The sequence below is a fragment of the Diorhabda carinulata genome, chromosome X, assembly GCF_026250575.1.
Source record: "Diorhabda carinulata isolate Delta chromosome X, icDioCari1.1, whole genome shotgun sequence".
NCBI classification, from domain to species: domain Eukaryota; kingdom Metazoa; phylum Arthropoda; class Insecta; order Coleoptera; family Chrysomelidae; genus Diorhabda; species Diorhabda carinulata.
The window spans coordinates 52,130,848-52,147,350 of NC_079472.1; the positions used below are offsets into that span (position 1 = coordinate 52,130,848).

At 30.1% G+C, this 16,503-nt stretch overlaps 3 protein-coding genes across 3 annotated transcripts; 1 reads left to right on the top strand and 2 right to left on the bottom strand.

Annotated features, from left to right (window-relative positions):
* Positions 1-1,485: 1,485 nt before the first annotated feature.
* Positions 1,486-6,328, bottom strand: LOC130901871 (succinate dehydrogenase assembly factor 2-A, mitochondrial-like). The gene is made up of 4 exons (XM_057813517.1): positions 6,099-6,328; positions 5,906-6,045; positions 5,735-5,848; positions 1,486-1,713 (listed from the first exon to the last, which is right to left on the bottom strand). The coding sequence occupies exons 1-4, from the start codon at positions 6,129-6,131 to the stop codon at positions 1,557-1,559; spliced, it is 444 nt and encodes a 147-aa protein (XP_057669500.1). The 5' UTR covers positions 6,132-6,328; the 3' UTR covers positions 1,486-1,556.
* A 1,351-nt stretch (positions 6,329-7,679) lies between these two features.
* Positions 7,680-11,930, bottom strand: LOC130901870 (LDLR chaperone boca). The gene is made up of 3 exons (XM_057813516.1): positions 11,600-11,930; positions 11,251-11,486; positions 7,680-7,884 (listed from the first exon to the last, which is right to left on the bottom strand). Exons 1-3 carry the CDS (start codon positions 11,750-11,752, stop codon positions 7,719-7,721), a joined length of 555 nt encoding a protein of 184 aa, XP_057669499.1. The 5' UTR covers positions 11,753-11,930; the 3' UTR covers positions 7,680-7,718.
* A 7-nt stretch (positions 11,931-11,937) lies between these two features.
* Positions 11,938-16,442, top strand: LOC130901872 (V-type proton ATPase subunit F 1). Its single transcript, XM_057813518.1, has 4 exons — positions 11,938-12,292; positions 12,353-12,434; positions 12,613-12,818; positions 16,016-16,442. The coding sequence occupies exons 1-4, from the start codon at positions 12,239-12,241 to the stop codon at positions 16,043-16,045; spliced, it is 372 nt and encodes a 123-aa protein (XP_057669501.1). The 5' UTR covers positions 11,938-12,238; the 3' UTR covers positions 16,046-16,442.
* The last annotated feature ends 61 nt before the right edge of the window (positions 16,443-16,503 follow it).

Sequence of the window (16,503 nt, forward strand, 5' to 3'; positions counted from 1 at the left end):
ATAGACATGATAACTCTGATAATGCTAGAAGAACTACCCACTAAAGCTTTAGTAATTTCAACATATATATATATATATATATATATATATATATATATATATATATATATATATATATATATATATATATATATATATATATATATATATCATACTACACTGTGCTTCAGTCATATCTGTCAAACAAAACCTTCAGAACAAAAGTTAGTGATGAGACCTCTGAATTTCAATCTATTAAAACTGGAGTTCCACAAGGCAGCGTCCTAGGGCCAGTACTGTAGCTGATATATACTTGACATTCCAACCTCAAACTACACTATGACAGGCATATTTGCTAGTGACACAGTGATACTGGTTATACATGAGGATCCAATAATAGCTTCTGCCAATCTCCAAGACCACTTATTCCAAATCCTAGTACATAACTTTTACCATAAGAAAAAACCAATGTCTCCAGTTACTATTAACAAAATAGTGATACTAGTAACTTCTTGTGTCAAATACCTGGGATTACACTTAGACTCTAAACTCAATTGGAGGGAATTGCTCTCATACAATGAGGACAATCTAAAATCCTTCAATCACTAGTCAATGCAACATGGTATATCACAAACAAATTGATCCATCAAGACCTCCTTACTCCAACAATACAAGGGACAGTACAAAGAAAGAAGTCGTAACCACTATCTAAAACTGGACAGCCATCCTAATCTACTACTACAACCGCTAGCCCAAGAACCAAACAACAGAAGACTGAAATGAAGCTGGCTAATTGATCTCAAATAAAGTGCAAGAGACTTTCTCAATGGAGAAGTCTCATCAGGACATTCCCAAAACCAACCTATAGGTTGATAGCCAACAGCTTGTAGAAAATGTACTTCTAATTGCTGTTAATAGTACAAAAAAGGCTTAAAAGATCTCTAGATAATTTCAGACAGAACCATATATAAATCTGAATAAAAAGAAAATTAATACAAGGTGGATTATATACATTACAGGTGTTGTTCATACTCTTTGCGTGGATATAAATCATTAGAATAATAAATAATTTACAATGTGCCTCTCCCATATGAAGGCCGTGTGGCATTGAAGAATAAGTTAATATATCCTATTTTATATTTTTATTCATAAGGAAAACTTATTCTATAATTTCTTTCCTTGGTCTTGTTATAATTCGATAAGTATCACCATTCTATTTAAATTATTACTTGAAGAATATTAATTCACTTTTATTTTCATTCCTTCACTGAAAATAAAAACTCACAGTTATATACCCTTGTGACTTTTTGGACAAAACTGACTTCGAACAATTCATATAGAGTTAGATTACCAATACCATTCAGTTGAGCTTCCTTCGTACTCATATTCTTCCTTGATCCAAATTATGAATCCCTTTTTGTCTTCATTATCTTTACTTTTTCATTAAATAATTCAAAAATGGGTTATCCATTTATTTCAAAAAAACCCTGATATATTCAAATATAATTTTGTTACATAATATATTTTATTGATAATAAATACTACAATAATTTACAGCCACTACAACGGACCTATACTTAAAGATCTGGTTGTCGAATTCTCGGTTCCTTATTCAAGTTTTTACAGTGATATTTCAATAAATCCATGACATCATGATTGTGCTCAATGGGTGTTTCCTTAAGATTGGTTGCCCAGTAATAAAGTTCCCAATCATTTGAAGGACCGTTAATTAATCTGTAATATAAAAATTATTTACATTATCAATGTTGGAATGTATGAAAAATTTAAAAGTTTTTTGTATATTCTGAAAAAAGAGTATTTTTCAATTTCTTAGCACAAAGATTCTCAACCGGTGGGCCGTAACCCCCATGGGGTAGCGTGATCAGTCTGAGGGGATCGCGAGGGAAGCTGACAAATAAAAAACATTCAGGCCACAAAAATCATTCTATCGGCGGATAATAAATGAAGCGACCTGAGTGTTTAATTGTTTAATATTGAGTCTGATGGATTATTATCAATTGTAACCAATGCAATAGTACGTTTAAACATATCTATGAGTAACAAAAAGTATCAAGTGGAGTTATAGCGTAAGCATTATTGTAAGACAAAAGTTGTTTACTCAGGAGAAAATAATTAGTGAAATTGCAAAAAATACTATTTTATAAAATCTAGTAGAATGATTTAATGATAAACTTGAGGTTGATTGGATTTTAATAATAGTTGAATGTCTGGGTTGATTTTTGTTTAACACAAAATAATATCATTTTCAAGTGCTAAATTTCTTGATTTCTTTTTAAATAACCATTATGAAAAATATTTTTTCGCGATTACAAGAGGTAGAGAAATGTGTAAAAAACTTCAAAACTACTTTGGTCAATTATGGGTTTTCCTTCTTTATACTTAGCCAAAACTTGTTCAGACAAATATCGTCAAAAGTAAGTTTCATTAACTGATCACTTGATGTGTTTATAAGTTTATTCTGGTCAGAATTTAATTCAGCTTTTTGAAAAAGTTTTTCGGAAAAAGGTTTTTATATATACAAAGATCTACTTAAATCTTTAACAGAAATATAATCATTTGATTGCTTCATCAATATGTGATATGAGTAATTAGAGAAATTATGTATTACCAATACTTTTTGAGACATATTCCTCGAATTCTTATGTAAGTTGAAAATTTTCATTTATCAATTATTAATATATTTGTAGCCAATTATTGTTCATAAATTTTTGAATAGTGGTGCTTCCTTACTTTTGTAGCTTTGAAAATGTTATAAACCTTTGTCCTAACAATAATAACAAATAACTTTTATCCTAAAAATATTGCTATAAATTTTAGTAGAAATCTACTATACAGAGGAGGTGGAACTAAAAATTTACAAATATTAAATTAATATTTCTTTGATTTCAATCCCCATTGTAAGAAATATAAAAATTTAACCAAAATGTACAAAAAGTCATTTTAAACAAAATCATTGAAATGGCTTATCGACCAATGGAGCTTGGCTAGGATGACAGTATTTCGTTGGTAAGTAAAAAACTTTTATGAACCGCTTTGAGAACTATGGATTTTGCTTGGGAAAAGCATAACTGGAAAGCGATGAAATTGTTTGTTGGCGACGAAAATACTTAAGAAGTATAAATAAGTGACACGTGGATTAATGAAAGTTATACAGTACCAAAAATGTGGCAAGACAAAAATGTAACCGGTGCTCGCCAAGCTGCTAAAGACTAATAATCGTCCATATTGGAAGCGAAGAGGGATTTTTAAAAGAAGGTTTACTGACCTTTCAGTCGTGCCATAGGGGAGATTACCACGAGGACATGGATTCGGATGTTATTGAACACTATTTTGGTGAAATGATAAAATACATTCCGGCTGATTCAGTAATAGTTATGGTTAACGCAAGTTATCATTCTCGAAGCATATAGAAGACTCCAATTTCATCTTGGAGAAAAAAAGAAATTATTGACTGGTTAACCACCAAAAGTATTGAATTTGAATATAATTTGATAAAAAAAGAACTATTAGCTATAGCAAATTTACATAAACATCGTTTTATGAAATACGCCGTGGAAGATATAGCAGAAAAACATAGTGTAACTGTGCTGCACACACCGCCATATCATTGCGAACTAAATTCTATAGAACTTATATAGGCGCAAGTGAAAGGATTTGTAGCAAGACACAACACGACATTCAAAATGAAAGATGTTAAGCTACTGTTTGATCAAGCCATCAAGGAGGTGACACCAGAGAACTGGCGAAAAGCAGCCCAGCATGTCATTAAAGAAGAGGAGAAAATGTGGGATCTTGACTACTTGATCGATCAGACCGTCTACCCGTTAATTATAACGTCAAGAGGAGATGACAGTTGATCAGATGACGAAGAATATTATGATTTTTTATAATTTAATTTCTGTATAATGTATTTTTTGTATATTGTTCAATAAAAAATAAGTGTACCTAATACTATGTACATAATGCCTAATATTTTGATTCTATTGAAATAAAATTCTTTTCTTTTTACGAGTATCCTATGGCACGCCTTTGGGACACTATTTTCAGTGTTTGTAAATAGATAACAATAGGCTAAACCCCCAATCCGTGTGGTACTACCTGCACTTGATAAAAAGGATAAATTTTACAATGAAATCAATGCCAAACTATGAAAGTGGCTTAAATATTCTTTGGGTCCCTTTGCATACCTAATGAGATGTTATTGCTCTATACCTTTCTGAAATAAACTATAGCTGGTGGTTTCATTAGTCCAATAAATTGAGTAATTTTTTCAGTCACATTATCTGCATGTCCATACCTCATTAATTTATCAGATATCACCAGACCTAGGTATCTGTATTCCTGTACTCTTTTAAGCATTAAGTTGTTCAGTTTAATAGTGGGGTTACACTGTCCCTTGCATCTTTGACGGATTACCAAGTACACTTTTTTCCCCACATTTACATTAAATTTATTATTACACAGCCAATCATAGTAAAGAATAAGATTACTTTTAATGGTTCCTCAATTTCACTTTAATTCTTACTGGAGTATTCATTCTCTAACACCAATTAGTGCGCGATAGCACTTCTGGGCAAGTCAGAGACATATTTCTGATTTCATTTTGATGAAAAGCATTCCAATCAATAAGCCTTAAGATATAACTCATATAAATTGTATGGCAGATTAAATACAGCTTGTGAGTAGCTATCTATTACATCACACAGAGGCTATGATAGATTTAATTGACTATACCATAGCTTGTTTCTCTTACAAGACAAAGAGACCAAAAGATATAACTTGTAATTCTAATACTTTAATAAAGTATCTGAAAGATTACCTCTTTCAATGAACACTATACATCACCATGCTCATATGCATATTTCATTCTTTCTTCTGTATACTGAGACACATAGTTGGCAAAATCTGTTCTCATCTGAATATATTACATTGAACCACTGGAGGTCTTCCCAGTTCAAATGATATATAATAATCTGCAGTTGCCCTCCTTTAAGATTAAGATTGACACACATCCAGTTACATATACTTTGGGCCTCAAATCAAAGTCTTCTCCATATTGTATCATTGTTAATTTTGTGTTGATTGATTACACAGAATCTTGGTGATGCAAAATAGATGTAACAAATAATTGATCAGCACTTGAATTTGGAAAGTGGTCCCGATTAGAATCGGTTACACTCTCTTGGCTCTGATCTGATCTTCAATATCTTCCCATCTCTTGGAATTTGATTAATTTTCTAGAAATAATAGATTGTGGCAAATGTAATCTTTGTGCCACATGTACTTGTGAAAAACCTTCCCTAATCAATGCAATTTGCAAAACGAAATCAAATACTTAGAAATAAAGTTGTTAAGTTAAAGAAATTCTAAAACTTCAGTAAATTTACATGTTTTTCACAGCAATAAAAAATATAGATAGTCCCTTATCAATATTAAAAAAGAAACTCTATTTCATGTAAAAGTATTGAATAGCGACAAAATTAAACCAGTAAAGAGAATCTAAAGTTATGTGTTAATGTTTCGAAGAAGGGTATTTTGATACGCCATATGAGAATCAAATATAAAATTAATCAATACTCAATTCATAATTAATGTTATTAGGTAAAGAAGAGCAGTATAAAGAGCTACTGATGTTCAATATTTCACTTTGTCATTTCATAATTGAAGTAAATTTATAAACAAATTTAGTCCTAACCATATTTGATTGATAAGAAACATTTTTTGGAAAACTCACCTATCATATTTCTCCAACTGGGTTTCATCAAAAGATTTCAAATACTTTGCAACAAATGTGCTGAGAAGCAAGTCATTTTCCAACATACCTCGTTTTCTTGACTGATAGACTAATCTAAACAATAAAAACACAAATATAAATGGATTATTATTTTATTATTTCAAATAGCACCTGGCTCGACGTTGTTCAATAGGTTCATTTTCTCTTGAAGGTGGTCTAGGAATTGTAAATAAATCATCAGGAGGATCTACACACTGAGTTGAACTTGACAGTCTTATTTGACCAATTGAAAACAAGTTCAAACATTTTTTCTACAATTAAATAAATGTTCCTTCAAAGAAAAATTGATAATAATAATACTTACATTACCAAACCGTCTAAGGAAACTGGAAGTCATTCTTTGATTAATGAACAAAATACAAAATGACAATTATTTACATTTTACGTAACGTTGATAGATGTCATTTATCCAGATTTTTTATTGGTTATGGTGCAATCACATGGAAAAGAAAAGACCGAACGTAATAGAAACATCCAATCAGCGCTCCTCTTTAAAATGTAGAAGAGGTATTCGCATCTATTGTCGCTTTGAAAAGAAAGTTGTGTGGAATTCAACTGAACATAAAATTAATGCTCGTTTAGGTAATATCAAGTACTTAATATAGTATATTTAATATTCTTTTAGGAGTGTCTCATAGAAGTGCTGAAGTCATGCGTCTGAAATATGACGTTTTAAAATGAGATTAATCACCAGTTTTGTCTGATGCGATAAACACACCTTTTTAGTTCAGTTTTTAATTATTTGACAAAATAAATTCAAATTAGAAGCAAATCGGAAATCATGAAGTAAAAAATAAAAGTCAAGATGACAGCACGTAAAAATTTAATTAGCAGGGCCGCCAACCATTTATAATGAGAGATCGTAGACAGCCGATACAAAAATAACTGTACAGTTGGAATTCTTATTATCATGGGATTTTAAAATGGGAAAATTTTTCCTATGTTCTGCCAAATTTTAGTTTTCTTCTATCCCGTCGACTGTTATATAAACACTTATGAACACGTATAAAATCTAGCAGACTTTCACTCAAAGAAGTCAATTTTTATGGTTTCTGCAACTACAAACTACACTAGAAAAGTGAGGTTATTTTTTCGAATCAGGATCAGCACGGAAAAAGTTGGATAACTTCGAAGTTAAGAGCGCGATCATTGTATGCGTTACTGTTTCTCAACAACTATCTTTGACATTTAAGAACGTCTAGAGCGCGGTATGCTCAAGTTCATTCTGTTTACCGCAGAAGATTGTGGTGCTTCTATAAGTGTAATAACCCAAAGAGTAAAATCTAAACTAAATAAAAATAATAAAAAGTATCGATTTACAAAAGTATAAATCAGTTAAGAGGACAAGTAAAAGAAAGAAAATATCTAATGAACCAATTTTAATAAAGAGTTCCAGAATAAACAGAAAAAAAAGGGATCGGGTGCATTTAGTGATGAAATTCAGGAGCGCCTATATTATGGTACTGTAACTAAAGAGATTCATTGAGCAACTGACGATCGATGAAACATTGAAGTGTTTATTTAACCCATATCAATTGCAGTTGTCAATTTAAGATAGATATCTTAATCTTACAGAAAGTTCCTGACTAACAAGACGTATACAGTATCTTTTTTTTTATATCTAGCTAGCTATTAATGTATCAAAACTGTTTTGATTCATTTGGAGAAATCTCTTGTAATTATCGGATCAAGTATTTCACATAATTTGTAGTAACAGGGGTTAATTGACTTTCTTTCTTGACCTCTCTTTTGTCTTGATTTTTTTTGGACTGTATAATGCCAAAAACCCCAAGCTGCTTTCAATACTTACGCATCATTATTTGAAAAAATTAGTTCTAGAATATAAAGCATTTCAAGAATGGTATGAAAACTACTAATAATACTTTGTAAAAAATAAAAAAAATATATTTAATAAAAAATATAATTATAGTTCTTCCTTGTTCGTATTTTTTGAGAATTTTCCTGGATACACTTTCGATTCAATTGTAACACTTTCACATTTCTCTTGTTCAATCAGGTAATCTTTTGCTACCCATGCTTGGGATCCATCTTTAAACAGGAATATAGCTCTGTTATCACCTACTAAATATCTGAAAAAAAAGTCTCGGTTTCAGGATCAGAATAAAATAAATTAAAACTTATATAGATTAGGTTAGGTTAGGGGGAAGATGTGCTAAAAATTCAAAACAAATGTTCACATTTGGTCTGCTTTTCAAACAACCCTTGCCCTTCGCCCCCTTTCAATTCTCTTTAATAGTCAACCTTAGTAAGATACCATTTTTATAATGGTGAAAATTTTTAATTTTTCAAAGTTAATTTTAATATTGTACACTTTATTACCATAAGTCATTTTAAGAATGTTTTTGTTTATATATTTTTAATGATTACTTAATAAAAAAGGTACAAATGTTTAAATGTGAAAAAAGGTCAATTTTTAGAGAAATCAATATTTTTGTATGAATTTTTTTTCAATTTGTTGGTTTTTTTATAGATCATGAAAAAAATATAACAATTATACGTGAATGATTTCATTTTTATGAACACTTTAAAGTCCTTCAACCAATTAAGTTTTCATTTTTTTATTCCCATAATTTTTCTCGTAAATCTGCCCTAAAAACGAAGATTAAAAAAAATTCATCGAAATCAGATGATTTTTCGATTTTATAAAGCCAAAAATCCAGGTTACTGCGAAAGTATAAAATTACCGGAAAGAATTTTGTTCAAGGCCAAAGGTCAAAAAATGGGTTTTTTGCAATTTCCAGGTAAGTTTTATACTAAAAATACAGCAGATAAAAATTGTACATCATAAAACGTATCAATAATTTCTTTCCTAAGAGCCACCGTTTCTGAGATATAACGATTTAAAAGGTTGTAATAGTCATAATATGCATGAGTATGTCACGTATATACATCTCTGGAGTTGTAATATACAATGCGGTCCATATGTATGGAATACATTCAATTTACAGTATGAAAATATTATACCCCCAGCAGTCCAGCACCCCCTCTGAATTAGAAGTACCCCCTCGAAAATTTTAAACAAGAAAGGGATCGAGTGGAACTTGTTGGAAAGGGATTTTAGTCCTCTGTTCAGCAATTCAGTTTTTTTAAATTTGCTGCAATCATAACTGAGAAAATAAGTATTTAACATTTTCATAATGTCACAAAACTTTACTTAGAATGAAGAAAATGTCGCATGATATTTAGAATATATTTCTCAATGTACTTTACAATTGAATTAAATGTTTAAAATGGCCACCATTCACTTCTTAACAATAACCGAAGACGATTTTGGAATTTTGTATGACCTCAGGAGTTATTTTGTTAATTTCTTCCTAACTTTTAAATCAGCAATATTGTCTGGTCTATTTAAATATACTTTAGATTTTAAATAACCCATAACAAGTAATCGAGAGGATTCAAATTGGGGGATCTAGTCGCCAATCGATCGTTCCATGTCTTCCAATCCACCTATTAGGAAAAACAAATCTCGTTTAAATAATTTCTAACTGTACATGTACGTGCAAAATGCGGTGGTGTTCCGTCTTGTTGGTAGTAAATAGATCGATTTTTATCATTTGGATGATTAGGAAAAAGTCTTTGAAATGTAGACACTAACAAGTTAATCACAAAATCTAGATCAACCTCACCATTAACTGTGCACTAAAAAGAAGAATGGTCAATAATTTTACTGTTAATGATATTTTGTTTATGAACTGCAAATTTGTGTTCATTCTGTCCATAATCAATTCACAGAATTCTTGCCTTCTATCAGTATCATCTCCATTTTCAGTTCTAAAGCATCAACTTTGTAAGGGTAGTATTTTTCTTTAAGCAAAACACTCGAAATTGATGATTTACTTACAACATTGATGGCGGCAAGTTCTCGAGTTGTCTTATGCGGATTTTACTCAATCTCTAGAAGTACGAGTACATCTAACTTTTCTTCATCAGTAAATTGAACAATTATACCTGGTTTTTCAATATTTTTAACATTCCTGTTTTGCGGGATTTTTTTTCCAATTTTGCTAACTGTAAAGTGCTAAACGTGTTGACCAGAGTATTTATTATTAAAAATTTCACAAAACTCCTTTTAAGTTCTTGTTTTATTACCACAACCAATCATTCTTATCAATACTTTATATGGTTTTTCGACTAATATTTCAGTATCTTCAAATATCTGACGATAGACCACAGACCATTCTCACCTGAAGAACATTTTTGATGCCATTGATATTGATATGCTGAGAAGAGTGGAGACGAACTTCCAAAATCGCCTAAATCAGTGGAGGTCGCCAGATGTCACTCCTTCACCTGCACAGATGGATTTTCTCGTTGGTCAGTAGGTATCCCTATGATACACATACACACAAACGCACACGTTACAAACACAATTTTGTGACTTCATCACAGGAAGGAGGGACCATGCCATGTACCCTCGCTTTTAAAAATACTTAATACAGGTATACATTTCCCTGAACAATTTCCTCAATGAAACAGTAATCCTTCCAACTCTGATTGACTGATATCTGACCCAGGAAATTCCAAGTCTTTCATTTATAGCCTTTTTAAGGACCTAATAGCATGCAATTAACTTAATCCTCTTCTATATATCTGGTATAAGTTTTAGGAAGAACCAATACACTTACAAGAATCCAAGCGAGACCCAAGAGAAACTCATTCTGTCTCAAGACAGTGAAGCGAGCAGCTCTCAAACAGGTAGATCTCAGCTGGGCTGGTGCTCCTAGAGAATTGGCACGCGCGACTTGTCTTTGTCTTTTTTGGTATTTATGTATAAATAGTAAGTTTAAGTAGTTATCAAACTTTGATTATTGTGCTGACTCTTCACAATCCTCGGCCCTAAGTCTAGTGCACATAGTAGGATAATTCTCTTGGCCAAAAAACACATATTTTTAATTGAGTTTAAATATCTTTAAGACTGAGTTGTTGTACACCATTCTGTTTTGATGATAGTAAAGGAAGTGAAATAAATTACTGTGGAAAATTTATTATATTAGTAGGGTGCTCAGTTTTTGGAAGTAAAAATTACTAAGTAATAATTACAAAAAAATGAGCATAGCGTTTCATTGCTTTTCAAATTCTCATCAAAAATTTAGTTGTATCTGGATATTCTCTCATCTTTTAAAAAGACCCTCCCTTAAAAACCTCCTTCTATTTCTAGGTAACAGCACTTAATGTCTGGTAGAAATTTACTACTATTCAACGCCAATATTTAATTATTTTATCTGTAAGAAATGTTGATTTTTCAGTGTTTCTATTTTTATAAAAGTTACTCTGATCTCATATTTGTCTTTTTTTTTCTTTAATATGAGTTTAGTGTCAAGTGAATGTAAGTGAAGAATAGTTATATACTGTTAGATGGAGAAAACATTTATAATTTTCTGAATTTTCTAAATCTGTTAAATTTCTGACCTAGTTATTTGTTTTTAATCTACCTTTCTGCTTGTATATGATTATTCCATAAACTAGTTTGCCACAATTTAGTCAACTCTTCAGTCTCATCTTTTGAAAGAGTACCAGCTACTTGTACAAATGTCATGAGAGTCCTGCCTTTCTTTGTTGCTTGTAACATACCTTCTGGATCATTTGGATTCATTTTACTTAGATCTAATGGAGGTGCTGGTCGAAGGTGTTCTGGTAATTCATCTGGTTCTAGTGGTTCATCATCTTCCTACAAGCGGAAAATTAAGTTTGTGTTTTATTCTAATTATTAATTAAATTAAAATTTCAGAAGCTGGAAGTGTAATAATAAATGTATAATAATAATTTATATTCAGTAGTTACCTCCCATTGTTCTAGTAACCGCTCCATATCTGCATCTGTGTAATCCCTAATATCTTTTTTTGCCCAGTCTGGTTTTTCATTTTCTTTGTGTTTCTTTCCTAATACTAAATATATGTTACAACACATTAAATATAACATAACAAACTTAATCATGTTCGGTATCGAAATTAAACTTATGTAGAAGTTTAAAACTCAAAAGAAACTAATATTAATCTTGTATACTATTGTCTACTATTTCAGTTTTAGTAATAAGCCGGTTTACACTAATATAATTATAATAGATAGTAAAAAATAGCAAAATCCAATGTTTAATCAAATCACTTTTATTCAGTTGGCAATATGTTGTTAAAGTTGACAATGTGCGAAGTGAACGTTTTATAGTTATATTGTCCTAAAGCTAAAATTCAAAACTGCTTACTAACGTTGCATAATATTTGTTGTGTAATATATGGCGAAACGATTAAAAAATGTTTATTTGAACGTTGAGTACAGTTACCATTGATTTGAAATCTTTATGTTGGTCAAAATGATTGATTGTCACATATTCATGTGTCAAAGTCAGCTGCTTATTAGTAAAGTAGGGTCATCAGGTGACTTTAGTAATTTCTTCTGAAAAATTTTGAATTGAAAAAGTAAAATATGGCTCTACATGCAGCAGTTAAAGGTAAATTGATATCAGTTATAGGAGATGAGGTAAGTTGCTAAGATAGTAATATATATATGTAATGTTAGCTGACACAGCTTTATTTCTAGGATACTTGTGTTGGGTTCCTTCTGGGTGGAGTTGGCGAAATAAATAAAAATAGACACTCGAACTTTTTGGTAGTTGATAAAAGTAAGTTAATTTTTTTAAGTTAAAGTTATATTTATAAAACAACTACATATCTTCATTTTATGAGCTCATTTCTTACTATGTGTATTGAGATTTATAAGCAATGTATTTGATTTCTTGTATGTAGAAAAATTTACTCAATATTATTCAAAATTAATTATTATGCCTTCTCATTTTGTAGATACTGCAGTAAGTGAAATTGAAGATTGTTTCAAACGTTTTTTGAAGAGAGATGATATTGATATTATTTTGATAAATCAAAATATTGCTGAAATTATTAGACATATTATTGATTCTCATAATTCACCTATTCCAGCAGTATTAGAAATCCCTTCAAAAGATCATCCATATGATGCAAGCAAAGATTCTATTTTGAGACGTGCAAAGGTAAATCATTTTTGATATGAAATTTTCTAGTTTTTTCACTATACAATTGTTCAACAAATATTTTACATTATTGGAACATATCCCTAGCGATTCTATCACATTTAATTATGCTAATTCTCAGTTTTAAATATTGATAATGCTAAATAACAATGTGGTGTATATCAGTTCACAATGAAATTTTCATGTGAAGAAATGAAGAGAATATCTTTTAAGAGAAATGGGAAAAAGGACCTAGCTCAATCTCTATGGAAAATGGGTTTCAACCGAGCTTTCTGAAACTTAACAACATAATAGTTTGAAGCCAGCTGATGAAAATCTTGATGAGTACAAAACCCCAAAACTAAGAAAGGAAGACCCAGGAAAACTTGGCTGCAACAAATAGCACAGGAAGGGGAAGACAAGGGAAAACAGACAACATTCGAATGAAGTAGCAAAGAATCAGAAAATATGGATGAAAGGAGAATGAAAACTAAAATCCCAATATCGCTCAAAAAGGCATAAAGAGCTATAGAGAAGAATAAGAAAAAGACGAGAATATTATCTGCTACCAATTCGACCGTTTCTTTGTATTTCTTAACAAGATTAACCACAAGCAGCACTTTACAGAAATTGCAGGATTTTTTTATTCTTTGTTCATTTTTGTTTTATAACTTTCTTAAACAATTCAACTTTGAAACAAATATCAGAAAGATGTTGGTTATATTTGTGACAACTGGCAGAAAAATGTTTGTTTTACTGTGACCTTTAAAAGATACCAATCCTGTTTACTCTTCTTTTAAAATGGAGTTCAAATCATAGTTTAATTTCCAGTTTAACCCTAGGTTGTAAAATAGGCCTTAAATCCCTTTAAATTAATACCTTATAGTGGTATAACCCACATCAAAACAAACTTTTTTGATTGTCATTGAAATCTTCTAGTATATTACTAATAAATAACTAAAAATAAAATGATTAAAGGAAAAAAATGTCTCACTAACATGTGCTTCTTTACAAAAACATCCATTTTCTCATTTGTTCCATATTGGGGTTAGGCCACTATAATTCTCAACGCCTCAAATAAAAGTTCCAAACTGTTTTCTTCCACTTTAGAAAAATATAAGATAGACGGAACAGTATTTTAACCAACTTAATCTAAATGAGAATAATGATCTAGAACATTAACATTAAAAATATCTCTATCATTAATCGCCTTCATTAATGTAATTGTTGGTTAAATAACTAATATACATGACTATTGTACATAATGTACCCATAAAGAATCCATTAATCACTGCAATGATTAATGAATCCATCAATCACTTCCGTATCAAATGCTTTTTTGATTCAACTATATTATATTGTCTTGCTACAAAAAATAGGTTCTTATCATTTTATCATGTGAAACACTAACTATTTCAATTTAGTTCTGTAAACATAAAAACAATTAAATTTTCCTAGACGAGTTTCGAACCCGGAATCTGCAGTTTGGAAGCACGGAGCATTAACACTGAGCTATCAACGACATTGAATGAATCTGTCGTATATCTGTTTTTTAACATATTGTGAGTTTTGAAACAATTTATAAATTGAAATACCTTTTAACACAATATAAATTTTAATCAAAACTGCCAAAATTCTCAGTGTTTAAATACTTCATGTTAAATTATGTTGTAAATCCAACTAAAAATGGATATAGCAAATGCAGGTGACCTTTCTTTAATAACAATCCGTCAATTTTACGGGTACAACCTGTACAATCTAGTGATAACAAAAATGAATTTTCAAAAATAAGGTTTATCTCAATAAAATTCATGGTCCAGGTAATATGTAGATTTTTAAATCCCTGTACATGCCAAGGAAACCGTTTGCTATAAAGAGACAATCTGAAGAAAATTATCATAAATTGTAATTATTTATTGAAAATATATATAGGACGAATTAAAATACAATCAAATATTTCTAATTGGACTGCATACAGTCGAACATTGTATTGTAGAATTCAAATGTAGACAAATTTAGTTGGTTAGCCTATAAAGTATCAAATAGTAGGTCCATATTTTTTTTGATAATAACCTGAATGGTCAGCGATACTTTGAATTTTCTTAAAATGATTTTCCACCCATGTCATATTTTTCTAAAAATTCGCAGAGACCTGTGGTTCATGCCCACTTTGTAAATGAAGCTTTGTAAGTGCAACATCACTTAACACAAGGAACTAAACGCTATAATCAGAATCTTGGAATTGTCTTCCAAGTTCTAAGAAATATCCTCTATACACTCCGAAAGTCTGTAGAAATGCAAGTTGCCCACTTCGAACATTTAGTATAGTTTTTTTTTGTTTTTAATTGATAAGTTGTAGGCTACATTTCAATTTTTTCCTAATGTAAGTAACTCGATAATCGACAGTAATCAGTTCAATTAGAAATGTTTGATTGTGTTTTAATAAGTAAGTATTTTCAATAAATAATTACAATTAAAGATAATTTTCCTTAGAATGTCTCTTTATGGCGAACGGTTTCTTTGGTATGTGTAACGATCTAAAAATTTACATATTTCCTGAACTATAAATTTTATCGAGTTTCACAGAGTATATTTTTCTAAAAAATCGAAATGAAAAATTCATTATTGCTATCTTTATATTGTACTTCAGATAGTAGTGTAGATTTATAATATTCGAATGTATAATTTAGAAAATATACTTAAATATCTGATTTCGCAACTTTAAAGTACCATAACTCGGAAACGAGATATCCTATGAAATTTTTTTTTCTTGTCACATTATTATTCTCACGTCATCTACTCATTCTCGAATCAAGAAAACTTAAAGTTTTTTTAGTAAAATGTTTTTATTTGCGTTAAAGTAATTTTTATCTACATCATTGCACTTTCCACATAATTTCAAAGCTTGAAGTTAGCCATTTTTTGGAATGCTCTCTGATTTCGCAACTCTAAAGCCCTATAACTCAGAAACGAGGGATCGTATGACATATTTTTTTATATCACAGCATTATTTTCACGTCATCAACTTACTCCCGAATTTTTAAAATCCAGTTCCGGAACACTCTGTATTTGTCAAAGGGGTTGCTAGTATTCTAATAAAAGTAATAATTCACTTTAAATGCTATTATCTTTTTAATATGGAGGTCTGTTATACAGAATATCATTGTTAATTATGTATGTTAATTGTAATTTTTATTTATATTAATCTATTTTTTCAGGGCATGTTCAATCCGGATGAAGTATTGTAAATATTATTTAGAAGAGTTGTACTATATTGATAGGAACAGTTTAAAATGCTGCAGAAAGCAAAATAGATTTGTTAGTTATTACTAAGTGTATTTACATATGATTCAAAAAATTGTCTATTGTATAAAATAAATAAGAAAATATGTTAAGAGTTTCTTTTACCTATGAATTTTATAAATACTGACATTCCAATGGCAAAAGAAACTTCGATGAAATTTAAACAGAATTTCATAGTTTTCACTTTATATATATACATCTTATTGTAATTATCGCCAAATATATCTAAATTGTAACCATTTAATAATTTATAAGCACCTAAAAAGATTATTTTATTTTCGATTTGGTTCTTTTGTAAATGTTAAATCTTACATCTGACAAATATAAAATCAACAAACGTAATTTTTTTCTTTGTTCTTAAACACTGCTACTTTTCTCCTGCTGCTTCGAAAAAAATACATTT